Raw genomic sequence first — 27,320 nt, 5'->3', positions numbered from 1 at the left:
ACTTACGGAAGAAATATTAATATGACAGAGTTAATTATGAAGGAAAAATGGTTAACGAAGAAGTTCCCCTTAATGCCATGTGTCTTGGCAGTCAGATTCTTGGAAACTAATGAGCTGGAATGTTGATTGCCTGATGAATTTCAGGTGCTGTTCATAATGTGTTTCTTAAATGATTGGCAATGACAGAATATCATGTTCAGCTTGTTCATAATGCTATAATCGGGATTTGAACACTCAACCTAAGGATCACCAGTACAAGGCATTACCCCATTGAGCCACTGACATTCCAGAACTGCATGAATCCTCATTCACATGGTGAAAATGTCGATTGATAAGCACACAACATCAAGAAAACTCCAAGCACACATTTCACCAGAGGATTAAGGGCTTTCTTAAAAGAGTACAGATCTGAAAATTTGCACGGTTAATGGTATCAACCTAATGAGACGTATGGTAGTTATACAATACCAAAATGGTCATATTGGCAAAATGGGTTGAGACTGGACGTTTGGCTTTGCTATGAAATTGTGGGAAAAGTAAACATTTTTAGAGCAGAAGACCAGGGTGAAAAAGATGCATTTGATTTTAGAGATTAATATGATGAAAGAATTTTGAGTCCAGGTCAATCTCGTAAGGAGAAATAAGGCAAGTTCATAATTTTTTTAAATGGGGCCACATTTGGGTGCAGTATCACAATTTGGGTTTATTAGTAGTGGGGGGTTATGGTATCCACCTAATAATAGTCGTATGTTTTTTTTATACAATAACAAAATGGTCATATAAGAAAAATGGGCTAACTGCTCCAACTTTATTGGCCAATATTTCTCAAATCGAACTAAGTTTAACAAATTCTGTTGGAGGTTTTTTGCGAGGCTTGTTCTAAAGATTTTATGTGGCGATGTGGGTGAATTTTTTATATTTTTGTAGCCTGTGAATCTTTCTATCATGTTTAGCTTTATTATGAAATTGTGGGATAAGCATACATTTGTAAAAAATATTTTTTTATAAGACCGAGGGTTTTATAAATGCGTCTGATTCTAGAGATTAATATTCTGAAAGAATTTTGAGTCCAGGTCAATCTGGTGAGGAGAAATAAGCCTAATGCATGATTTTTTACCATAGTGCCACCATCGTGTGTAGTAACACAAACTTGGGTTTATGGGTAGAGGGGGTTATTGGTAACCATACCTGAACATTTCAAGAGTTTTCGACTTGGGGTATAGGCTGCAGTATGACTTTTACAGTATTTTTGGGGAAAATAAAATGTCACAGAAACAACCCCTAATTATGCCTATAATAGCCTATACAGCAATACACAGACTTCAAGCTAACGTAACGTAGCCTATGATCTGCCAATAAGATCGGCTACTTTCGGATAGCTACATTGTGACGTTCCCCCGGGACTCAAACTATTTTAGCAAATGTGTTAGTAAAAAAACAAACACTTACTCTATGCTCAGACGTCTGTTTCACCCAGCGGGCTTTGGCTGGCGTTTCCAGTTCACACTCTTGGTCCGGAAATATGTAGCCAATACCAAACTGTTCAGATGAGGCTAATGCATGGGTGAGAGGTTACACACATGGCCCTGTCCGCTCCAGATTCAGCCATTTATTATAGAAGAAACTGGCATTGCTGAAATTCGCTGCAGTACAGGGATGCAAGGCTTGTTCAGCTGCAGCCGCTGCAGCCTCCTCCTCTATTTGTGTAAATTCTTCCTGGCTGTATCCTGGCTCGTACTAATAGCCCTGAATGTCCGAATCCAACTATAGATTTTCAAAATCCGCTTTGGCTGTTTCACATTGCAAATTTGTTCGCTAGCTAAGCGGTGAAGAAACATGGCAGACATTGTGTCCGGCCCTTCTAGGAGGCAACGCGCCATTTGACGTCACCTCGGGAGAAAATAGATCAGGAAAGCTGGGCCAAGGGAAGACTCGGTTAGACTGAGGGAAAAAGTCTAACCCATATATTTTTTTATATTACAATAGCGATTTTATAATGATAGAACGACGGTTCTGAATGGGCGAAGTATCCCTTTAATAGCGCAATCGCGTACCACGTACCTAAGTTTGAGAACTGTACACAGAGCGCATGGTACCGTGGCCGCAAGCTGCTCAGGGCCACACCCCCACCCTCCTCCTTGACCCGCCTCGCTCCTCCTCATTTGCATTAAAGCTACAGACACTGAAACGGCGCATTTGGGGAAAGCTCAATGTGCGACTGGCTCATAGTGGCTGATTCTACTGATGTCTAAGCGACATCGATAATGGTTTAATATAACAGGTTTTATTACAACTAGAGGTTGAGAAACTCTAGGCACTATAATAGATGCTTTATTGCGCCTGTTGTTAAACATGGGCGTGGCCAGGGGGGCTATGTTTTGTTGTGCCACCGTCACCATGAGTCTGGATGCGCCCCTGTTGTGAAATACACATGAATACGAAGTCATTACCTTGCTGAGCAAAGTGCGGCACCATCCTGTCACAGATCCTGGCGTGACGGCATGACCGCACGAAATCTCTGCTCTGCAAGACTCGTCCTCTGATGTTGAGGCAGAGGGAGGAAGAAAAAACAGTCCAAACAAAGTCAATCAATACCAGACTCCCTTATCGAGGCTTCACAATCTAAGCCCTTTACGTTTGTAACACGTGGTATGAAAAAGACTAGTTCTAATCTAACTTCAGACATAGTTTACATGCTTTTTTGTTGATGTTACCCTTGCGAGCTCATCAGCTTAAATATTAAAGTTGCAGGGATTAGTTCTTTAATCTACTGGGTGCCGTTTGTACATTTTTGGTGCTGAAAAACGTGCTGCACTTTTTCCAGATTTAGCTCAAGCTTTGCGGATTCCAAAATGGCGCCCATTCATTCCTATGAAAACTGCTCCATGTCGCAGGGCAATGAGAGATTTGCTTCTGCATCATGGGAGCCTAGCCATGCCCTAGTTCATGACGTACCGGATGCAGAAATATTCTTGTTTCCTAGCATTGTGAGCATTGTAGCATCATAAGCGAGAGGTCTGAGCGATCGCAGTCGCATTGTTTACCGACCATGGAATTATAAGTTAACTTCATAAACATGATAGATTGCTCCATATAACACCAACAACATAATAAATGTATGTAGGCCTAGAAAAAAATACAGTTTAATGTTATTGCTTAAGAAACAGATTCCTTCCAACTATTTACGGAAAATGCAATCAATAATTTATATACAAATAAATGGTTACATATCGATCAGCAACGAGGTTGGAGTAGCCTACCCAAATTAATAATTGAAATACATTAACATGCTTAACTGTCACACAGCTAAACAAGCAAATGAAAAATGTAATACTAATGCAACTGAAATGTTTATAAGGCTATTAACAATATTATGAAAATGATACCGTAATGCATTATGCACCCGTTCTTTGTCTTTGGATCTTTTGAATAAATGGCTCAATACATGGCAATGATCGCAAGCAGAGGAACGTGAGAGTCATTGAGCAGCAGCTGAACCAGTCTAAAAATCCCTTTATAACTAAAACACTTTTAGTGATAACAATTCACCACAGTGCCTAAAAACCATCAACGTCATTCATGTTAAGTAAAAGGAAAAACCTCGACCACGAGAAGTTAACAGAGTCGTGCACTAGGCCCTCTCGAATGCCGGGCCGAAACAACATTTGTTTCACGACGACTCCTTTCAGCTGCCCACCCCTCCTTCTCCAGCAAAAAATTATAACATAAAACGGCTAATAAAACGCTTGAGGTGGCGTTTTGAAAGAGAAAACGTACACATCTTTTTAGTACATGGTATGAAGATAATTATGAGCCTTTGATTGATATCCAGACATTTTTGCGAAGACACATTCCTGCTCCCCACTTCCGTCCACAGCCCGCTTAAACAGCTGCAATACCAGGCTTGGCCGCTGAGCACTGGTGGATTGTGGAAGTATGCACTGTTCCTGGGGGCTTGGTTTGTTTACATGATATAAACATATCATGCAAATATCCAAATACCCGGAGCATTTGCTGACGCAAATGACGTATAGAAATGTTCAGCGTAGTGTCCAAATTCTTGTTTGTTCGTTCCCTATATAGTGCACTATATCATGAACACTATATCGGGAATAGTGAGAGAGTGAATAGGAAACTTTTTTGAACACAGCTAATGTAATGGGTGAGCAGCTGACTGTGGCAAGATGGCAGACGTTCGACTCCATTGGCCAGCAGCGCGGACGAAACATGTGTTCTATATATATCTATGGGGGGGGGGGGGGGGGGGGGGGGGGGGGTTGAAGCAAAGCTCGAGCTAAAGCTGAAATAAGTGTAACGTTTCTGAGAAGCAATATATATATGCTGCGGTGAGCTTGTGCGTCAGGTCATAGGATCCATATCGATCATCGAGTGTTTCAGTTCAACTCGTGAACGTGTTAACTGGTTACCAGTCAGCTCCGGCAGCTGTTGGCAATCGGAAAAAGACTCGTAGCGGACTTGCGAATGCCTCTTTGATTTGTTTTCAACAAAATGTCAAAAACAAAACCATCTCATTCGTATTTTGAGTCTAATTGGAGGAAAATTGTCACGTAGAACCATTTTTTAAATAATAAATATGGGATACGAACTCATACCATTTGGTGAAAAACATTTCAAGTTGAGATTCCATTTCATTGTGCCGTTGAGCCAAAGACACTGCATTAGCTGCAGTACTAAAAGCCAAAACTAGTCTTCTTCCTTAGAGCAGGAGGCAGCCAGATCAACTTGTGACCCGACTGTCCATGTTATTATAGAACATGATATTTGTCTTGTTTCCAAAAAGAAGAGGCCATTAAACCAGTTATTCCAAACCTAATGCTGTGTTGTCCTCAACTGCCTACAACCCAGCATAAAACACTGTTATGCGCTCTTTCGCTATCATTTCGGTCGCCTGATGTGGTGTAGTCTCTTGCTCTGGATGGTCTCTAATGGCGCGTTTCCACTGCAGGGTGCGGTACAGCTCGGTTCGCAATGGTGCGGTACGGATTGCGTTTCCACCGCCAAATGTGGGCGTGACCCGGACTGAGCCGTACTCGATTGGCCCTCGTCTTCAGTACTCCTCCGTTGGGGTATTGAGATGCCTGAAAGGGTGCCGGAAAATTCTAGCTACACACCCCCTCCGTTGATTGGTCGACAGAATCGTCACTTCCGGGCGACGTGGGGATAAAAACAGTAGCCTCAAGGTATTATTCTTTACAATGAACATGTCGCGTAAAACGCTTGCTTGGGCGAACAAGGAGGTGGAGACGTTCCTCTGCATCTGCTATGATGTCACAATGTTTACGTAGCTGCGGCGGCGATACCTGGGCTAGCTGGGCTATACCACCCCCTCCCTACCGGACTGAGGCGAACCGAACCGTACCGCACCCTGCAGTGGAAACGTGGCATAAGAAAGCAGCGAGCTCAAGAATCAATGTGACGCAAGGCAGTATCACTCTTAGACACAACGTTTATTCAGATCAACAAAGCATACCTACAGATCGTCCAAGGAATGAATACGCCTCTGACTAGTAGGGTTGGATTTAGTGATTTGTTTCCGTGATTCATTTTGCGTTGTTCAGTTTGCCAAGAGGAGTCGTTCGCGAGTTTCCGGTTGCGGTGAATCGAATCATGGATTGCACGGTTCTCAGAGTCAGCTCCTCCCTCGTTCTCATTCTGAAACGTCAACATTACAACTTTAACCAAACGCAGCGGGATGGGGGTGTATTTGATTATTGGATGTTTAACATATCAGCAAGATAATCTTGATTTAGCAATGATGGTGGGGTCCCGGGTGTTCTAGGCTCTCATGAACAGAACCCTGTGCAGCCCAAGACTAAATCTGGCTGCCAAAATTAACACTGCCTTCAAAACGAGAGCTGGTTAATTGTGAAAAATGCATTAAACTGTAATCAGAAAACGAGGTAATATGCTATAGACCCTATATTATCTGTGGTATAAAGGCTGGTACGAATTTCTAATTAAAAATATGTATACTTATTAGGGCTGCACAATATATCGAATTTTATCGCAATGACGATATTGGCGTCCCTCGATGACACTGGAGTTCTGGCGATATTTTTGCGTTATTTTTTTTAAATAATGCATCAGAAAAAAAAGAAACGAGCCCCGCCCATGCAGTATACGCTCTACCTCGGCTGCAACGCAAACCAAGTGCTCCCTGTACACCTGTCTGCGACTGCGTGAGTCCATCCTGCACACAGCGGCGCGAAGCCCGAAAAAGGGGGGGGGGGGCGTGGCCTGTCGGCAATTTGCCGCTGAGCACAGTGTGTGGCTCCTGCCACTAGGGGGTGGTAGAAATCGAAAGATTTTTCTTTTCAATTAATAATCGTGGTAAATAATCGTGATATCAATATTGATCAAAATAATCGTGATAATCATTTTGGCAATAATCTTGCAGCCCTAACACTTATAGACCGTTGCGATTCCCACTGAAACTAATGGCGCGGTGACAAGTCTTCGCAACGAGAGCTGGTGGGTTGGAAAAAATGAATTCAACTGTAATAAGACAACGCAGTTATATGCTTTAGACCAGGGATGGGCAACTTTCATGATAAAGAGGGCCACATTTTTCATCATAACCATCGGAGGGCCACATGACTGCACACTTGAACTAAACGTGAGCTGAGAGAAGCTACACAATTTTGAATTTGGTAGATATGATTTCCTGTATTCTGGTGCATTTTGGGGATGGCCACTACCTAAAAAATCATCCAGAATCATAACCTATGTACGGTATGTTAATTGAACCAACATACATTAATTTCATGTTTTCCATGCTCAAACAGCCACATGAATGGTCAGTATTTTTATCAGTGCAAAGGGCTCACATACATCATCATTCAATGAAGTCAAAAAACTGAAAAACAGTGGCCCAACAACTCAATGAACAACAACTCAATGAACTCAAACCCAACAAGCAGTTGCAGTAGTTGTAGAGGCGACTTAAGTGAATATCTTTAATGACTGATATCGCTTCTAAGCAAACTAGACGCATGGGTTTGCCTTCGAATTCTATGAATTCTTCTAATCTTTCTTGATCGAGTTTTCTGTAACTCGATCAATTATTATTATTCTTTTTTTTTATTTTTTTTTTATTATGTGCGGGCTTGACTGAGTGAGGATGCGGGCCGCATGCGGCCCGCGGGCCGCCAGTTGCCCATCCCTGCTTTAGACCCTAGAGTATCTGTGGTGTAAAGGCTGGGATGAATTTCAAATTACAAATATGTAAATGTTGAAAGTATGGACCGTCGCGATTCCCATTGAAACGAATGTCGCGGTGACTAGTCTTCACAACGAGAGCTGGTAGGTTGTGAAAAATGAATTAAACTGTAATCAAACAACGCGGTCATATGCTATAGACCCTAGAGTATCTGTGGTATAAAGGCTGGGACAAATATCAAATTATAAATATGTAAGCTTTATGTTGAAAATATAGACCGTCGCAAAAATTCAATGAGAGCGTCCTAGACTCAGTTCTAGAACAGCATACGATTGGCTGGCTCTCGTGAGTCGTGACGTCTCTCAGTCGGTCCCTCCTCACCACTCACAAAGTGAGTGAGCGAACGATAGTTATGATATTATAACTCTATTTCTATGATTGTAGGCGTAGCCGTCTAGGCTTCGCCTTATGGGCTTGTCCCGTGCCCGTGCTCGCGCGCACTGAAAAATGTCAACTATGCACCAATCAACGTGGTACCCACGGTACCATGTATATAAGACGGCGCATACCGCCGCTCATCCTGCATGCTATTCTTTCAGCATTTGGAGGGTACAGCAGGTGGGAAACTAGACGACTACGCCTACAATCATAGAACTAGAGTTATAATATCATAACTATCGTTCTATTTCATGTAGGCTACGCCATCTAGGCTTCGCCTAATGGGCTAATGCGAAGCTGCGAGCGGAGCCCAATCATGGGCCTTTCACACCAAAAATAACCAAGAGCCAGTTCCGGCCTGGTGCTAGGGCCAGTTCAAAACAGGTTCCAGCCTTATCCCAGTTATGAACCATTTGGTTTCACACCGGCCAGAGCCAGCCATGGAGCCGGCGAGAGCAACGTCATGACGTCACTGCAAACGTCTCCGCTTTCCCACCAACCCTTGCGCCAGAACTGTACAATAAGAAGAACCCTTGTGCCAGTTTCAAACACAACAACAACAATTTCGTCTTCACGCCAATCCGTGTATGGTTCGTTCTTTGAATATTCCGATTTAAAACAAAATCAGAAAAAACAATCAAGAGTCGTGTTTTGGTTTTTCTGATTTGGTTTTGAAACCGAAAAAGGGCAAAAGGAATAAACAAATAAACTGTATTTTTCTGTTTTTTAAATCGAAACGGGAAAACTGAATAATCCTGTTGCTTGTTTTGTTTGCGTGATATTTAGATAAAACCGCAAAGAATGCCGGGAAAAGGGCACGCAGATTAAAAAAACATACATATAAAGACGTTTCAAATCGAGTCTCTCGCATTCTACAATGGCCAGCTTTATTGTTTTCCGTGGGAGACGGCGACTTAGTCTGCGAGGGGACGATCTGAAACTTTATCGGAAACTAGATTTCTTCTTCGAAGGTTGTGCTCCACACAGAACCTCCTCACCGTCATAACGGAGCACTTCGGGGCACCAGATTGCTTTAGAGCGGTACTGATCGCGTCGTGTGTCTTTCCAGTGTCATATAGTTCACGAATAAAATCACCATAAGGTTTAAGTGCGGCCATAACTAAGGCTAAATATAATTAGACAATCTATTGCTGGTTTAGGTGGTTGGCTCCTTTTTCTTCGCTGCGTTCTGCCTTCTGGTGTAACTATACATATATTTTTTTTTTTTGTTGTTTTTCTGTTTCGGGTTTAAAAAACCAACACACAAAACACACAAACACAAATAAAATGCTGTTTATTTGTTTATTCCTTTTGCCCTTTTTCCGATTCATAACCAAATCAGAAAAACAATCAGTTTTAAAACGGAATATTCAAAGAACGAACCATACACGGATTCACGTCCATTGTTTACTTCAGTGTTATTAAAAATGCCAGTCTTCGTTGGTCTTCCTGTTTATGAAGGTAAGGATAACCTTCTTGTTCTCAGCTCAATCCTTTGGCTGGAGTTGAACCAGTTTTTACAGGCCGTTGCCGGTTCTCTGGCGATGTGAAACCAAAACACTGGCTCTATCTCCGAACTAGCCCGGAACGGGCTCCGATTTTGCGAAGGTGTGAAAGGCCCATCAGTGTACTCCTGCTGGACCCCAGTCAAAAAAACTTAAGTCACCGGAGCACATAAGACCCCAAAAAAGCGAGGATGTGCAAAACACAACAGGCTAATAAAAAAATAATTCCTCCTAGATCAAGCAAGGCGATGATCAAGAGAAAAAAGTGAGTCTGTAAAGACTCCGGCCCCAATCCGTCCTTCATGGAATCCATGAAAAGTGAAGAGAAAACCTGAGTAATACGGTTTCCATTAGCCCCGCTACCACCAGGGGCGGAGCTGCGGAGTTCGTTACTCCAATAAGGGGCTTCTCTCGTCCGTTTCGTATTTAAAAAACGGTGGGACTGTATAGTGGCAGACAAAACCAACTCGTCAATTGGCGAGCCAATAGGAACCCCTCTAATCCGTTTTCCATTTGAAAAACGGCGGGAGAGAAATACTGGCGGGTTAATGGTGGGGAGATCCCAGTGTGGTGTAAACACGCGCGAAACAGGCCTAACCCGTCTAGCCCCACCAAGACTCTCTTGACCAGTGGATGGCTGAAGATCGGTCCACCATCAAAGCCTGAATGGCCAGCCGAAACGGCTGCCGCATGGACCTTGATAGTGGAAAAAGCCAAACTAGGGCTCGGCGATATGGGCCAAAATGAATATCTCGATATTTTTTTACTATATCTCGATGCACGATATATATCGCGATATATTTTGAATCTCCTCTAGAGCACATCATAAATGCTCGATTCAACCATGTCTGGCATAATGTTACGTCAGTAATAATTCTAGTATTCCTGAAATATAAGTCTGCATGTAGATTACATGAAACAACATATTGTTTAAACTCATTAGGGCTTTGTATTGGAACAATTTAGAACTTGCACATAAGAAAAGGAAAATCACAGCAAGTTAGATTTACCAACACAGCATTTATTCAAACCGTTAATTATTTATTAACTGTTTGCATAATAATTAATACATTATGTAATACATTTGTCTTTCAAGAAGGTTGTGTGATAGCTGGCTGTAGGTGAGTTTGGTAACTTAAGATTCCTTTTGTTTTGAATTACGATTGCTAGATTTAACTTTTGATCTGTTATTGCAGTTTGATTGTAGCCTTTCGGTTGTGATCAGCTAAGTGGTCGTTCTTGGTAGTATCGGCTACTTGGGTGGAAACAAAAGCCGTGATAGCTGGGCGGAGCCAAGTCTGCCTATTTAGAAGAGTGAGGAAGTAGAGTAAATTCAGTAATACATTTGTCTTTGAAGAAGGTTGTGTGATATCTGGCTGTAGGTGAGTTTGGTATCTTAAGATTCCTTTTGTTTTGAATTACGATTGCTAGATTTAACTTTTGATCTGTTATTGCAGTTTGATTGTAGCCTTTCGGTTGTGATCAGCTAAGTGGTCGTTCTTGGTAGTATCGGCTACTTGGGTGGAAACAAAAGCCGTGATAGCTGGGCGGAGCTAAGTCTGCCTGAGCTGCCTTTGCCCACTTAAGGGCCAGCTGTTTTTAGCGTCAGCTGTAGCGTCAGGACCCAGCAAACGAAGACCCGGGAAACAAAGACTAAGGGAGTCTCTCTGCAAGACCCGGGAAACAAAGACTAAGGGAGTCTCTCTGCGGGAGTCCCTCGAGGAAGCCCCGGGGAGGCCACCTGCCCTATTGCCTATGTGTCGTACTTCAATCATTGTCAGGATTTCACCAGACGGCGCTACCATGGCTCCTCTGCTCGGCGCAGTAACCCATCTAATCTTCGCCATCCACCCACCCATGCTTACACTGACCTAGAGGTCATGGGAGGACTCTGGAACTGCCAGTCGGCGGTCAAGAAGGCGGACTCGATTTCAGCCTACGCGTCCCCCATGACCCTTCACTTCCAGGCCCTGACAGAGACCTGGATCACTCCAGAGAACTCTGCTACTCCTGCTGCCCTCTCCACCGTCTACTTATTCTCGCACACCCCTAGACCATCCGGGCGAGGAGGGGGGACCGGACTCCTCATCACGCCCATGTGGTCCTACCAGGTCCTTCCACTAGAACACTTGGCCAGATCTGAGTTCGAACTCCACGCTCTCACGGTCACCATTCCTATCAAGCTCTCCATTGTGGTGATCTACCGTCCTCCAGGTCCCTTCCGTGACTTCTACGACGAGATGGATGCCCAACTCAGCTGCTTTCCTGAGGATGGCACCCCACTCGTTATCCTAGGCGACTTCAACATCCTGCCTTCCAAATCTGCCTTCTACCGGAACAAAATCAACTCCTCTGCCTCAAACCCCAGGAAACTGTTCTCCCTGTTCTCGTCCCTCCTCAACCCTCCCTCACCCCCACCTCCTTCCTGCCTCACTGCTGATGACTTTGTTAACTACTTTACCCAGAAAGTGAAGGACATTAGTTCCTCTTTTATCCCTGCCTCCATTCTCCCTCCTCCCATCCCCTCCTCTGTCTTTACCCAATTTATCCCTCTCACCTCTGACGAGGTCAACAGAATAATAACATCTAACCATGCCACCACCTGCCCCCTTGACGCCATCCCCTCCTCTCTCCTCCAGGATGTCTCAAGCGACATTCTGCCATTTCTCACATCAACTATCAATTCCTCCCTCACTTCAGGCATTGTTCCAGCGTCTTTCAAGACTGCCAGAATAAAGCCTCTCCTCAAAAAACCAACTCTTAATACCACCGACATCCAGAACTACAGACCGGTATCTCTTCTTTCGTTCCTGTCTAAAACACTGGAACGTGCCGTTGCTAACCAACTGTCCTCCTCTCTCTCATCTAACAACCTCCTTGTCCCTCACTAGTCAGGCTTCAAGAAAGCACACTCCACCGAGACGGCTCTCCTCGCGGTGACTGAGTCCCTACGTGCTGCCAGAGCCTCGTCCCTCTCATCGGTCCTCATTCTGCTCGACCTGTCAGCAGCATTTGACACGGTGAACCACCAGATCCTTCTTGCCACTCTTGCCGAACTTGGAATCGCTGAATCTGCTCTTTCCTGGTTCACATCCTACCTGACGAACTGCACCTATCAAGTGACATGGAATGGCTCCTTGTCCAAACCTTGCACGCTCAAAACTGGTGTCCCTCAAGGCTCTGTACTGGGGCCTCTTCAGTTCTCCCTCTATACCAGGTCTCTGGGCTCGGTAATTGCATCACACGGCTTTTCCTATCACTGCTATGCTGACGACACTCAGTTATTTCTCTCTTTCCCCTCATCTGAGAAAACCCTGATTGCAACACGCATATCGGAATGTCTGGCGGATGTCAGCACCTGGACAACTGCCCATCACCTGAGGCTTAACCTCAACAAAACCGAGCTTCTCCTAATCCCAGGGAAAGACTGCCCACACATGGACTTACTGGTCACCGCCGAGAACATTACTGTATCTCCCTCTCCAACTGCCAGAAACCTCGGTGTGGTGTTGGACAACCAGTTATGCTGCACTGCAAACATCACTGCGGTCGCCCGATCCTGCAGATTTGCACTTTAGAACATCCGCAGAATCCGGCCCTTCCTCACAAGGGAAGCAGCTCAGCTTCTAGTCCAATCACTGGTCATCTCCCGCCTCGACTACTGCAACTCACTACTGGCTGGACTTCCTGCCTCTGCGATTAAACCTTTGCAGCGCATCCAGAATGCGGCAGCGCGCCTCGTGTTCAACCTACCGAAGTTCTCCCATGTGACCCCCCTCTTCCGGGACCTCAACTGGCTCCCTGTAGTAGCTCGCATCAAATTTAAGACGATGGTACTGGCATACAAGGCTGTCGATGGAACTGCCCCTGCCTACCTCCATGCATTGCTAAAGCCACACACCCCTGCTCGATCCCTCCGCTCGACTACCTCAGCTGGACGACTGGAACCACCATCGCTAAGAGCTAGCAAAGGTCGATCAGCAAAGTCACAACTTTTCTCGGTATTGGGGCCTCAGTGGTGGAACGAGCTCCCTGCCGCTCTCAGGACCGCAGAGTCGCTCTTTATCTTCCGAAAAGGACTCAAGACTCACCTGTTCAGAGTTCACATCGACTCTGCATAGCCACCTTTCCTCTTCTGACCACCATTGTACACTGTATTGTAGTGTATTGTATTGTATTGTAGCACTTAACTGTGTAGCAACTGCAGCAGCTGCTATCATGTCTGTAATACGGGGAATTGATTAGCCTAGCGATTGTGGTACTTGCACTTGGTTCTATGAACATCCTTTCTGTACCGACAGCGATATATTGATGCACTTCTTGTGACAAATGTACTTATTGTTAAGTCGCTTTGGATAAAAGCGTCTGCTAAATGCCCTAAATGTAAATGTAAATGAAATTATTATATATACACTGCCAGACGACGGATCCAATGCCATTCTTTTTCAAAACCAAATCCTCAGTTTCCATCCTTTTTTCTCTCTCTCGCTGTTCTCACTCACCGGTCGGAGGTACACACACCTACAGCAGCGCACCGTCCAGACTACGTCACACACGCGCGTCCATGAGAATCTCGCGGACTCGCAACCGGCGGGGGGAGTGAGTGTGTTTGTGCCATTGCATGTCTTTACCTTTTGTGGAAGAGGGAGAGACGTCGGAGGCGCACAGAGCTTTTGGCCGTGATATTATACAATTATATTATATTATATACTATTATATATAGAGCTCCGGGAGTCGCAAACGGCAACGATCACTTTCTCCTCCATGCTGCAGTTCACCCCGGACTGCACTGCACTGAGTTTGACGGTTGAACGCTGATTGGCTGTTTACGTTACACATGTCACTCAGAGGCCACGCTGTTGAACGCTGATTGGCTGTCATCACGAGAAATTAAAATACATTTCAACTCGAGCGAATTTGTCGCGCCACAAATCCTCGTGAACGCGCTCGCCTGTGCGCCGGCACAGTTTCTCTCGCGAAGAATTCGCCCGATATGCGTCTACATTCACTTTATATGGGATTTTGTCGCCCAGTCGCGTTTGGTGTGAACGCACAATGAGTATGCCGGCGGCGGCAAAAATAAACAGATTACGTACCAATTTGTATTCGATGTTCGCGACAGGGATATTTTATACATCCCCTGGAGAACATCTCGCGATACATCGCATATATTCGATATATCGCACAGGATCAGCTGGAGCGGGGGAACGGCATACAAGAGGGCCCGCGGCCAAGGTGTGTGTGCCAACGCATCAACTCCTGACGGGGGAAGATCCCGAGGGTTGAGAGAGAACCACCTCCTGTGTGTGTTCTCCCTGCATGCGAACAGGTCCACCTGAGCCGTCCCGAACCTCTGCCAGATCAGTCTGACAATGTCGGGATGTAAACGCCATTCGTCTCGGCGGGGACCGCCCCGAGACATGAGGTCCACCCCGAAGTTCTGATATGCAGGGCTCTCAGACTGAGGAGATACCGATGAGCCCAAAGCGAGAGCTTGACCGCCTTTCGGTGGAGAGCAGAGGAGCGCATTCCCCCCTGTTTGTTTATGTATGCCGCCGCCGACACGCTGTCTGTCCTGATCAGAACGTGGCGGCCACGCACCAGGTGAAAGAAATGCAACAGCACTTTCCTCACAGCGACGAGTTCCAGCACATTTATGTGGACTGTAGGGGGCGTGCGCCACTTGCCTCCCACGAGTGAGAGAGGCACGTTCCTCCCCAACCCGTCAACGAGGCGTCCGTGAAGACTACGTAGGACGTCACTCTGCCCAGGGAAACACCCCTGAGAAGGGCGGGGGGGTTTCCCAAATATTCCAGGTCTGGTGACACTGACCGGGGTAAGAGGAGCACCCTGAGCTTGTGTCGCACAGGGTCCAACCGTTGGCGAGCAAACCACCGCTGGAGTCTGCGCATACAGAGCAGACCCAGGGGAACCAGGGGATGGGCGGCTGCCATCAGCCCTAACAGGCACATGATGGACAGCGCGGTCACGTTTTTGAGAACGCGAAAGCGGGAGAGGGCCAACAGGATGGCGTCTCGCCGAGGAGGCGAAAGCATCGCAATCATGGTTGCTGAGTCTAGGCAAAGCCCCAAGTAGACTATCTGCCGGCCGGGGAGCGGGAAGCTCTTCTCCCAGTTGATGGCAAAACCCAGGAAAGAGAGATGGTTTATCACCGTCATGGTGTACCTTCTCGCAGCTTCCTCTGAGTTGCTCAGAATAATTAGGTTGTCGAGGTAGAAGAGAACCTTCTGAATTGCCATTTTTGGCAACCTCTGCGCAACATAACCCAACCACCCCACCCCTCCCCCCCCCCTGTGAAACTTTTTGGAGAATCATACCGGTCCTTGATGCAGAAAAGGTTGGGGACCCCTGTGCTAAACGCCCTAAATGTAAGTGGCCACTCAGAAAAGCGCTATATAAATGCAATCCATAGTTTGTTCCAAAAGCATAGTGTTTCTCTGTTCGTTGGGATTTGTGCCAATTCATGCAACTTATCAATGTGTTCGGACAATCTCTGCTTCTATATCTGAAAATGTGCATATGTGTCATTCCCATAAAGTTTTTATTAATGAATCACCATTAGTGATTGTGTCAGACATGTATTATTATTTTAACAGTTTTTGCCACTTTTCTGCTCGTATAGGCTAGGCTACTTTACTGAAATACCTAGTCAGGTGCGTCATCATCCCTTGGACGATCTGTAGGTATGCTTTGTTGACCTGAATAAACGTTGTGTTTCAAATGATACTGCCTTGCGTCACATTGATTCCCGAGGTTGCTGCTTTGCTTAGAGACGATCCAGAGCAAGAGACTACACCACATCAGGTGACCGAAATGATAGCGAAAGAGCGCAAAAAGGTGTTTTTGCTGGGTTGTAGGCAGTGGAGGGAAGCACAACAGTAGGTTTTGAACAAAGGTGTAATGGCCTCTTCTTTTTGGAAACGAAAGAAATAGGCCTACCATGGTTTATAATAACATGAACAGTCTGGTCACCAGTTGATCTGGCTGCCTCCTGCTCTTAGGAAGACTAGTTGTGGTTTTCAGTAGGCCTACTCATGGACATAATAAAGGATGGACCACAGACTGGAAAATGGCCGCCCATTCATTCCTATACAAACTGCTCAGTGGCGCACAGGCCCCCAGGATAGGCGCATACTTCCGCAATCCACCAGTGCTCAGAGGCCAAGCCTGGTATTGCAGCTGTTTAAGCTGGCTGTGGACGGGGGTCCGTCATTTCATGTGGCCCAGAAGTAGATATCGCTGTCCACTCCAATACAAGTGGGGAACAGGATTGTGTCTCCGCAAAAAATGCTCAAGGCTCATAATAATATTTCTACCCTGCGCCACTGAGCAGTTTGTATAGGAATGAATGGGCGGCCATTTTCCAGTCTGTGGTCCATCCTTTATTATGTCCATGGCCGTGTTCCAATACCCGTACTGTCCGTACTGCGTACTCAAAATTTGAGTACGCAGTACGTTCCAATTCAGATCCGGCGAAAAGAAGTATACTTCAAGGACCCGGTGCCGTACTCAAAATGGGCTAATCGTGAAGTGTGGATCGAAGGACACTCTCCGTACTTAACGGCAGCCATCTTAGCTACGTAGCGGAAGAGGCGGAGCCAGGCTGAGCCAAAGTCGGCGCATTTTCCACATAGCCTGTATTAATAGAGTCATTTTGTAGTTTTTATAGCTTTTTATAGCTGCTAGGCGTAAAGAGTTCACCGTTCAAAGCGGGATGTTTATTGCGGGGGAGGAGCCGCGGCGGCAGTCGTGATCGTAATTTCCGGTAAGTGCACCACAGAGTACTCGATTTGGAACAGCACTCACATCTGAAAAATTAGCGTACTCAAGTGAGTACGGATAGTGCAGATAGTGTACTTCCTTTAAGTGTACTCATGGAAGTACGGGTATTGGAACACGGCACATGGTGGCGCAGGGTAACAGGAGCGATTTGCTTCCGCGTTATGGGGCCAAGACACGTGACCTAGTCCGTGACGTACCGGATGCAGAGATCTTCTTCTTCTTCTAGTTTAGTGGAGGATCATAGTTTTTCCCCATATACCGCCACCTACTGGACTACTACCAGTGGTGTATAAAGTACTCAAAAGCCATACTTAAGTAAAAGTACAGATACCTTACTGGAAAATTACTTAAGTAAAAGTAAAAGTCACCTTTTAGAATAGTACTTAAGTAAAAGTATTAAAGTATCTGATCTTTACTGTACTTAAGTATCAAAAGTACTTTTCTGATATTAAATGTACTTAAGTACTGAAAGTAAAAGTACAAGTAACTGCTGTTAATAAAAAAGCAAAGGGTGTTGGTCTTAGTCGTTTGTTGAGGGAGTAGCTTCCATGTCTGCTTCCATCACGAATTCAGTTATCGTAGTGTTAGCATCACTGGCAGGCACCACTGGTTATCAAAATACCGCCACTCGTTTGACCGTTATCGAAAACTCCTCCCTATAACTGCCCTCGTCCAATCATGCCTTAGCACTAACTGGCTAGATAGATACCTCGCCAGAGATGGAATAAGAATAAATAATCTTTATAGGTTATTAGCTAGCTTGAAATATTATATACAAATATTACCCAGCGGTGAAAGAACCTTACTAGTTTAAAATGTTGTGCTGGTGGTATTTATTTTGAGGTCGTGAAGTTTCTAATTTTTTGATTGAGACCTGTATGATTTTGCTTCGATTATTGTTGTTTCCCCTTCGTTGTTGATCTTTTTTGAAAACAATCTTCCACTGCATATTGCAGTCCATTTTGCCATGATCTGGATGCTGTCGCGGAGTTACTCCAAAAAAAAATCACTGACACTGACAGATATCGTAGCCCGACCTATTATCCCGCAAGCGCTGGTACACGTTACTTAATATTGATTTTGGTGTCATCCAGGATCGCGGATTTTCGGAAAACTTAATCCTGCCCAAAAAGGGTATTTAAATTAGCTTTGTAGCAAAAATGGCACATATACAGCGTATTGAAGTGTATAAGATATTGTTGTAATACTGCGTGTACAAACCAGCCTGATACAAATAGTAGAATTTTGATAGCCCTTGCCCTCGTCCTAGCCATGCATTTGTGTGTTGACAGTCGTAGGAGTTTTGATCGACGTAGCAACAGTAACTAAGCAAGGGGGCTTTGCGAACGTGCGCTGGGACAGCTGATTCGCCAAACAGGCTCGCAGTCTGTGTTCTACCACAGTCCCCGACGTTATTCTCATATCTCTCATGATTCTTTTTTTTTTTTCTAAAGATGAGTTGATTTTGTAACGAGTAACGAAGGTTTCAAGGGAAATGTAGCGGAGTAAAAGTATCCGTTTTCTTCGCAAAATGTAGCGAAGTAAAAGTAAAAGTACAGAGAAATATAAGTAGCAAAGTAAAGTACAAATATCCAAAAAAACTACTTAAGTACAGTAACAAAGTATTTCTACTTCGCTACTATACAACACTGACTACTACACAGGAGTTTGTGACAAGGACGTTGGCAAATGATACTTTAAATCATAAAAATAAATTCAAAGAAAAAACCAAACTAACGAAACAAAATAAACAAAATAAAACAAACTAACAAAAGAAATGAATAAATAAAAATAAAAAATAAAAAATATATATACTTAAGGTTAAATTCTTCTAATTAGGTTAGTATCTTTTAGCTAATTTAACAGCAATTTCATTGCCATATATTCCATGGTGGGCTGGAATCCAACAGAACTGAATAACTAAACCAAGGCTTATAATATTTAAAAGAAGATGCTTTACCTCTATCACCAAATCTTCACGTATTGAATTATCTGTTATAAAACTTAGTATCTACAACCCATCTAAGAGCGGTTATTATTGTGGCCATCTCGATTGAGTACACTGATAAAGTCACCCACTCTATATCCATATCCTTTTTCAAATTCTGGAATATATATGCCAATACCACATTGTCACCAACTTAGTATCTACAACCCATCTAAGAGCGGTTATTATTGTGGCCATCTCGATTGAGTATACTGATAAAGTCACCCACTCTATATCCATATCCTTTTTCAAATTCTGGAATATATGCCAATACCACATTGACACCATTCTATGATAGCTGATAACCAAGGTACACACTGTAATACTATAATCAAGAGGACATACAGGCAGTTCAAATAAAAAGAGATAGAACTTTATTGATCTGGAAACTTCATAAATATGTAAGATTGCTCCATATAATACCATAGTAACATAGTAAACGTATGTAGGCCTAAAAAAATCAGTTCAATGTTATTGCTTAAGAAACAGATTCCTTCCAACTAACTATTTACGAAAAATGCAATCAATAATTTATATAAAAGTAAATGTTTACATATCGACCAGCAACGAAGTTGGAGTAGCCTACCCAAATAATGAATTGTAATACACCAACATTGTCAACAGTCATACATAGCTAACCATAACCCTGTCATACATAGCTAAACAAGCAAATGAAAATGAAATACCTACCAACGCAACTGAAATGTTAATATTAGACAATTAACAATATTATGAAAATTACGTAGGTCTCCCATAATCATTCAGATAATCAATACGTCCGTGCCTGTTACAGCTATTTCAATGATATGTGTGTTATATATCCGTGTTCAACGCCATTCATGTTAAGTAAAAGGACAAATCTCAGATTTTGGAAGTTAATGGAGTTAATGGAAGTTAATAGGCCTATGTCACGGAACAATTGAAGACCGGAAGAAGCTCGCGGAGTAGGGTAACTGCTCTTCCGCTTAGCTTAGCTAAGCTGTTTACCATGCCGGAGGCAGATCAATACCTTTGGACCAAGTCTCTCCAACCTACCTAAATTGTCCTACGACGACGTCCTAAGGATAGTAAATCAGCACTTGCGTGTCGAAACATCTAAACTACGCAAAGGATATAAGTTATTCTGGGAGAAGTACATTTTTAATTACATAGGTAAGTGTTTCAAATCTGTTGACACTGTGTAGCTTGACTGTGACAGATAGCACTAAGTGTAATACATGTCAGTTAAAACGTATCCTTTTTAATTAATCGCAAAATATTTTTTTACACTGGTAGGAATACATATTTAGTTTGAGTGTCTCTGAAACTTTGCCTGACGAACCCCAAGAGGTTTGGTATAGGTAGGTAGCCACTGCCTACCGTACATGTAAGTGTCGATAGTATGTCAGATTAGCTCCAGGCTACTGTCAGAACATAGTGGCTGGGTGGCTGTCATAAACTACCAATGCCCATACATTTTGCTGTATGGTGTGTTAATCTTTCCCTCTTACTGCAGTGTCAGATTTAGTTAATTTGGAAGTAGCAGTTCGGGCGAACTGCTACTGTTCCCAGAAGAAAAACGCTTTTCATAGTCTTTTGTGAATCAATGGGACTGTTACTTAGGCCTACCTTTCTGACCACTTTAATTAGATTTACATTTTGTGATTCAAACAACAGGCCCACCTCGTAATATGTAGCATAATGGATAGCCTAGAGCATGGTTTCAGACCTTCACAGATTCAGTTGCATGTTCAGTCTGTGTGTTTTTTATTATTATGGTTTCTTGTTGCTGTTCCAAAATGCTCTCTCTTTCTCCAGATCTGCTGTTGCAGATGATAATGTTTTGTTTCATGTCTGCTGTTGCAGATTGTCATGTTTTGTTTTATATCTGCTCTTCCAGACACATGACAACCACTTCACAGGGGAGAAAAGCGTGCCAACACCTCTGTCGTGCACCAGTGTTCTGCAGACGTGGACCAAGGACACAGGTTTATGTGTATACCTCAGGCCTAGCCAAACATCCTGTATAGTCTACTCAATAATAGTATTCGAAGTTCTTGTATATAGACAGACGCGACTAACACTGACTTAAGTGTTGCTACACTGACATTATGATTTATGTGCTGACATATTTTTTCTTTTTGCTCCAGGGGATTCGCCCGGAACCCATTGACCAACTTGTGGTCAGGAAACCCAAGGTTTGGGTTAGGTGTTTTATTTGAGCACATACATGGACACATACCTCCTGAATGCCAAGTAAATATGGCCGAGGGATACACACACCCCATTCCATTTATTTATTTCTGTTAAATGTATATATGTAAATATTTTAATCAAAGAATTGGAAACGAACATTCCTGAACATTTGTTTTAAGGTAACACACTCTGAGCACCTTTAAAACAAGCCTGAAGACTTTTATGTTTGCATTAGCTTTCTGCTACATCTTAAATACATTGCACTTTCTAAAAAGCTTTTTTAACTTTGCCTTTATTTTCTATTTTAATACTAAAATGCCTTTAACTTTCTATTTTACTCATTTCTCTGCATATGTTTTCTTTTACTTATCTATTTTATTGTATGACAATGTTTATATGTGAAGCACTTTGAGTCTTCCCTTATGTATGAAAAGTGCTAAATAAAGTTGCCTTGCCTAACACACACAGAACATTTCAGTTCTTTCTGTTAAATGTAAATATGTATATATGTAAATTTAAAAAAAAGAACTGGAAACAAACATTAAATAAACATTTGAAAAGGACGGACGGACACAAACACACACACACCATTTTAATTTCTTTCTGCTAAATGTAAACAAAGAACATTAATAAACGTTTGAAAATAGTCATGTGACGTCATGTGTGTTTTAATGTGTAACACTGGGACATCACCCTTAACATCTAAAGGACCTTGATAGTTAGACATCAAGCAAGAATTTACCCACAGCTGATTGACAGAGCCTGAAAGAGTCAGAGGAATGGTTGTGTCCCAGATATGATATTCTTTGACCCTTCTGATGGCCCTCTCCAAGATTCTAAGTTGGGCGATACTCACTGGTTAACCTGGCGCCTCTTTTAAATGGCGGCATTATGAGGGTGGCCCCAACTTCAGAAAGCATCTTGTCGATAACAAAGCCTTTGTCAGCCATGCATGCATCTCCTGGCTGAAGTAGACTAAGGATTCCTGACTGCTGTGTGATTTCTCTATCTGATATGGAACCAGTGTACAGCTTAGAAATTAGTTTAGAAATTAAGGTGATAACTCCACATGAAGCAATGCCAATCAGACCTTTGAAGGTGTTGGTATTCTTGTAGTGGGAGAATGTTTCAGACTGGAGGGTGAGTGATGAGGGTGCCTCACACCTGATTTCTGTGCCGTCTAGAATCACTCGCACGTTAGGACAGTACTGGGCAAAAAAAATATCTCAACCAAGATTTATTTTGTCCTTCGGGAAAGCGTGGAAGCTGAGGTATGGCTGTATACGTCCTGATGTAGAGCAACACGGTACACTACAAGAACAACTGCGAAAGGGAGCTGCCATTGTTGTTGCTGCTGGACGCGACCGGAAGTTGGATTACCCTACTACGCGTTCCGGAAGCAGGAAGTGTGACATAGGCCTATTCGGAATTTAATTTAATTCGGAAGTTAATGGAGCCGTGCACTTCAAAATAGGTCCATAGCAAGGAGCCATTTGTTTCAGTACGACTCCTTTCAGCTGCCCACCCAACATAAACTGCTAATAAAACGCTTGAGGAGGCGTTTTGAAAAGAAGAAAATTACATTTCTTTAGAACAGGGTAGAAATATAAATATGAGCCTTTGATTTATATCCAGACATTTTTTGCGGAGACACAATCCTGTTCCCCACTTGTATTGGAGTGGACGGCGATATCTACTTCTAGGCCACATGAAATGACGGACCCCCGTCCACAGCCAGCTTAAACAGCTGCAATACCAGGCTTGGCCTCTGAGCACTGGTGGATTGCGGAGGTATGCGCCTATCCTGGGGGCCTGGGCCTACTGCAGCTGATGAAGTGTCTGTGGCTCCACGGCACAATGGAATGGAATCTCAGATGGAAATCCCCCAAAATGGTATGAGTTCGAATCCAATATTTATTATTTAAAAACACATACATTTTCCATTTATTTTGGCTTAAAATGGTTCTAGGTGACAAGTTTCCTCCAATTAGACTCCAAATGCGAATGAGATGGGTATGTTTTTAACATTTTATTGAAACAAAATCAAAGAGGCACACCCAAGGATAGCTATAGTCTTTGCCCGATTTCCAACAGCTGCCGGAGCCACGACAACAAGCGACGCATTCGGCTGATGGTCACCAGATAACACGGTCACGAGTTGAACTGAAACACTATGCCCTTGATCAAACAAAACGTGTTCACTGTTACTTACGATGCGGATCAATCTCGTCTGGTCTGTCGACGAATTTGAATGACGTGTCCGACGGATCATAAGCCTTTTCCACGCTCATTTCGTTCTGTTCTTGATCGTGGCCTCTTACTCTCTGTCCCTCAAAGGTGTTACTTGAGTTTGGCGGATCGCAGAACGGTTTGTTCCTTCTGGTTTCACTTTCTAAACCAGGCAATATGACCAGTGGTGAGGATATGGGCGTCGTCAGCCCCTTTTTACTGTCATGTGCCCCAGTAAAATGTCTACGTTGTTTGTAGATTAGAATGATAATTTTCTTTTTTTTGTGGAGATTGTCGGTCTTGTCCACGCCAGTCGCAGGGAGCGTGACGGCACATACGAGACATGTAGTCTTTCTCATTGTGTTTTCTCTACAGCCTTTAACTGAACAATTGCACAATAAACGGTCAAACTCTTCACATGAAAAATTATCATTTAAATCCACAAACAACATATGTGTAATACGGGCATATGAAGGCTGGGACCAGAAGATAATTGCTTTCTCTCCATTGAAACCCATTCATATTTTTCGATCTCATATGTCCCATTGGCTCAACCGGACAGGGCGTGACTTCGCCACTTGATAGTAGAGTGTCTAGTGTCTGTAGACATTTTTACGTAGGCCCATCATAAAATAATTAACCGTAGGGGAAATCGGAATTTCTTGATATCATAAATACTGGGAGGAAATATCACAAGTATTAAGTTATGTGAAGTTAAAGACAACACATTTCTCGAATCAAACCAGGAACTTTTCTGCATCCTCTGAACATAGGCTTAAGTAGATGGACTAGATTTATTCAGTGCTTTTCTAACCAACCTGACCACTCAAAGCACTTTACAATATTGCCTAACATTAATTTACACACCGACGGTGTGTAAATTAATGTTAGGCTCGTCGGGACCCTGACTGCAACCATGCTCGTCGGGAGCAGTCGGGTTGCAGTCAGGGTCAGGCTTCTTGCTCAGGGACCCCCTGACTCTCAGCTAGGAGGAGACGGGGAACGAACTAACAACCCTCCGTTTACAAGCCAACCCGCTCTACCTCCTGAGCCACAAGCCTTTGCATGCCTATACACATGAATGTTGTTTTCGTTGGCTTCGAAATGGAAAGTGAAAGAATGGCTCAAGAATAGTTCAACTCCATTTTGTGTCGAGGTGCTGCCGAACAGGCAACACAACTTTTAGAAATGCCATTTATGACGACAGACGACCTGATGGTTTTCATATTATTATTCCAATAGTCGAATTCCGATCTAAAACAATTTCGATTTGCATTTGGAAATGGATAATAAGCTCGCTTATAATTATGGAGTGTCAAAATATTTTACATTTTTCTTCAATTCCATAACAAAACATCTGATGTATTTAATGATTTCACTATTCCTAATAGCAATTTTAAGTTATATTCCTGCGGTCCATGAGCAGCAAAGGCACGCTTTGTCATTTGATATTTTTTTTTAAACATGGACACATACACTCTTCAAAGGAGGGTACATTTAAGTTGGAGGACATGACAAGATTTGCCGGATAATCCAGGTATGCATGCGATAATTAATTGGATAATTTGCAAAAATAATTAGTCTGTCCAAACATGCAACTCTTATATTGACTATTTGAATGGAATGTTCATTGATATGCTTAAGTGTGCAGCCCCGGGATGTACATCAAGGACGACAGTAATGTCGTCCTCTTCCCTGGAAGCAATGTTTTTTTGTTGTAGTTTTGACATCAGCCCAAGAGGGTATTATGAGGTGTTTGGAGAGGGTACCGGGGAGACAGAAGCAAGTGCCACTTCCAGGCCTGTCGTCAGACCTGGGCGCTTCTCCTTCCAAAGGCCCAGTGCTGCAGCTGGGTCTGCCTCGCTGGCTGCTGCGTTTAACCTGAGAGCCAGTATGGTTAAGCCATTCCAAAGGTGATTATTAAATGTAGGCCTAATAGGAATCAGGCTACATCCTATTAAGGTTGGTGTTCTATAACTTCAGTTCTGCCAATTAATGGCCACTTAACCCACTGTGGGAATAGGATAGGTGTGTGTGTGTGTGTGTGTGTGTGTGTGTGTGTGTGTGTGTGTGTGTGTGTGTGTGTGTGTGTGTGTGTGTGTGTGTGTGTGTGTGTGTGTGTGTGTGTGTGTTTTTTCTCACCTATTATATATATTTCAGGCTTATGGGGCAATTCTGATTATACATTTTCTGTCTTTTCTTGGGGTTCATTTTCGACTTCTGATCTAAATTAGAAGTCGAAAATCAGCCCCAAGAAAAGAAAGAAAAGGTTGTGATGCTGCGTAATCACAGCCCCCTGTCGTTAGATAAGTGTTTAATAATTCTACACCCAACCCACAACAAAACATGGCCAATAATATGTTTTTAACTTCTTGTATTTACCTCAATGTTTAGGAACCTCTTCCTTGCAGAGTGGGTGGGAAGTGGTCACCCCAAAAAAGTGTGGGAATCAGCTTCTTCGAATATGAATCTTCAGTCCCTGCATAATGGCCAAAGCCCAAGAGGCTTTGGGAACTGAGGAAAATCGTATTCTCACGAACAGTCAGGGAAACGAAATCATGGACACCGATGGAACAAAAAGTGCTTGAATATTATCATTATGTTCTGACTTTTATTTGGATGGGATGGATACCATATTTGGATACCAAATTGCTGAGCTCAAGGAAGCATTTGCATGCTTGGTATGGAAGGGTTCGTAACTCTAATTACAGAACACACACACACACACACACACACACACACACACACACACACACACACACACACACACACACACACACACACACACACACACACGGTGGCGGAGTGTGATGAAAAACTAATTGGATCCTTTGTGGTGTGGTGGTCTCGTGCTAGGTATGACTCGGAGAGGTAAATGTTCAGCATGTTTTACTACGACTCCTTTCAGATGCACACCCCTCCTTCTCCAGCAAAAAATTAAGAACATAAAACGGCTAATAAAACGCTTGAGGGGGCGTTTGAAAAGAGAAAACTTACATTTATTTAGTAAATGGCATAGCATAAAGATAATTATGAGCCTTTGATTGATATCCAGACATTTTTGGCGGAGACACATTCCTGCTCCCCACTTGTAGGCCTATTGGAGTGAACGGAGATATCTACTTCTGGGCCCCATTGAATCGAGGGACGCGTCCACAGCCCGCTTAAACAGCTGCATTACCAGGCGTGGCCGCTGAGTAGTATGCACTGTTCCTGGGGGCTTTGTTTGTACCCTTGTACCGCATGACGTAGACGTGTTGCAAAATTATCCGCAAGAAAAACAACAGCTAAGCCTCGTAGCAGCAGATTCGAGCAGTTGTATCGATTGTCTTGTTCTCGCTCATTGAACATAGCGATCTATATAATTTCATTTGTTAGGAAATATTTCAGAGTGTGCGTGCAACTTCTGATGCATTAGTTCACATTTGGGTTTACGAATGCACACATTTTGGGCATGTTCTCAGATTATGAAACACGGGTGTGCGAATGTGTTTTGCACCAACTGCGCTGCAATGATTGTAGCAAAAGGATTTGATTTAAATATTTACGACTTCAAATTTACTGTTACACATTTGTGACTTTAGTGTACGCATGCAAAATCTGCAGTTATAGGTGCTAATGACTTTGCTACAATAATACCTTCATACAAGACGCCTCATCCTGACTGCTCCTGACGCGGTGGCTGTCGCCTTGCATGGTTGACCCCGCCGTTGGTGTGTGAATGTGTGCTTGAATGAATGAATTAGGTTAGGCAATTGTACAGGCCTAGATATGCTCCTTTTCAACTATGACTCATCATTTGAGGAATCCAACATAATTAGTCTGGTAATAAAAGCCTAATAGGCCTATATAATACCTACTCTAACAACTTCGGTAAGAAATACGGCACTTTATTTCAGATTGATTGATTATTTAATTAACATTAAACAAATCAAACAAAATCATTTGGTTTAATACGTCATTAAGGCTCCAACAAGGAGCATACAAAGCCGACGATGACATT

General features: G+C 43.4%; 1 protein-coding gene and 1 long non-coding RNA gene across 4 annotated transcripts in view; one reads left to right on the top strand and one right to left on the bottom strand.

Moving 5' to 3' along the window:
- The window catches only part of LOC115538269 (putative E3 ubiquitin-protein ligase ARI6), a 71,238-nt gene that overhangs the window by 14,589 nt on the left and 29,329 nt on the right, over positions 1 to 27,320 (bottom strand). The window contains exons 1-2 of one of the 3 annotated variants that reach the window (XM_030349955.1): positions 23,301 to 23,620; positions 2,451 to 2,539 (exon numbers count right to left, since the gene is read on the bottom strand). The exons of 1 other annotated variant lie outside the window; for it this stretch is intronic. In XM_030349955.1, the coding sequence (XP_030205815.1) occupies positions 2,451 to 2,539; positions 23,301 to 23,379 (168 nt within the window). In that variant the 5' untranslated portion in view covers positions 23,380 to 23,620. Of the gene's footprint in view, positions 1 to 2,450; positions 2,540 to 23,300; positions 23,624 to 27,320 lie in introns of those variants that run through there. One more of the 3 variants, XM_030349954.1, reaches the window with a different exon arrangement.
- On the top strand, positions 19,898 to 21,736 carry LOC115538273 (uncharacterized). The gene is made up of 2 exons (XR_003975187.1): positions 19,898 to 20,065; positions 20,793 to 21,736. It is a non-coding gene; the product is annotated as an uncharacterized LOC115538273 (long non-coding RNA).

The sequence above is a fragment of the Gadus morhua genome, unplaced genomic scaffold, assembly GCF_902167405.1.
Source record: "Gadus morhua unplaced genomic scaffold, gadMor3.0, whole genome shotgun sequence".
Classification (NCBI taxonomy): Eukaryota; Metazoa; Chordata; class Actinopteri; order Gadiformes; family Gadidae; genus Gadus; species Gadus morhua.
The sequence above is the reverse complement of the archived record's forward strand: the minus strand, read 5'-3'. Positions and strand labels throughout refer to the sequence as shown.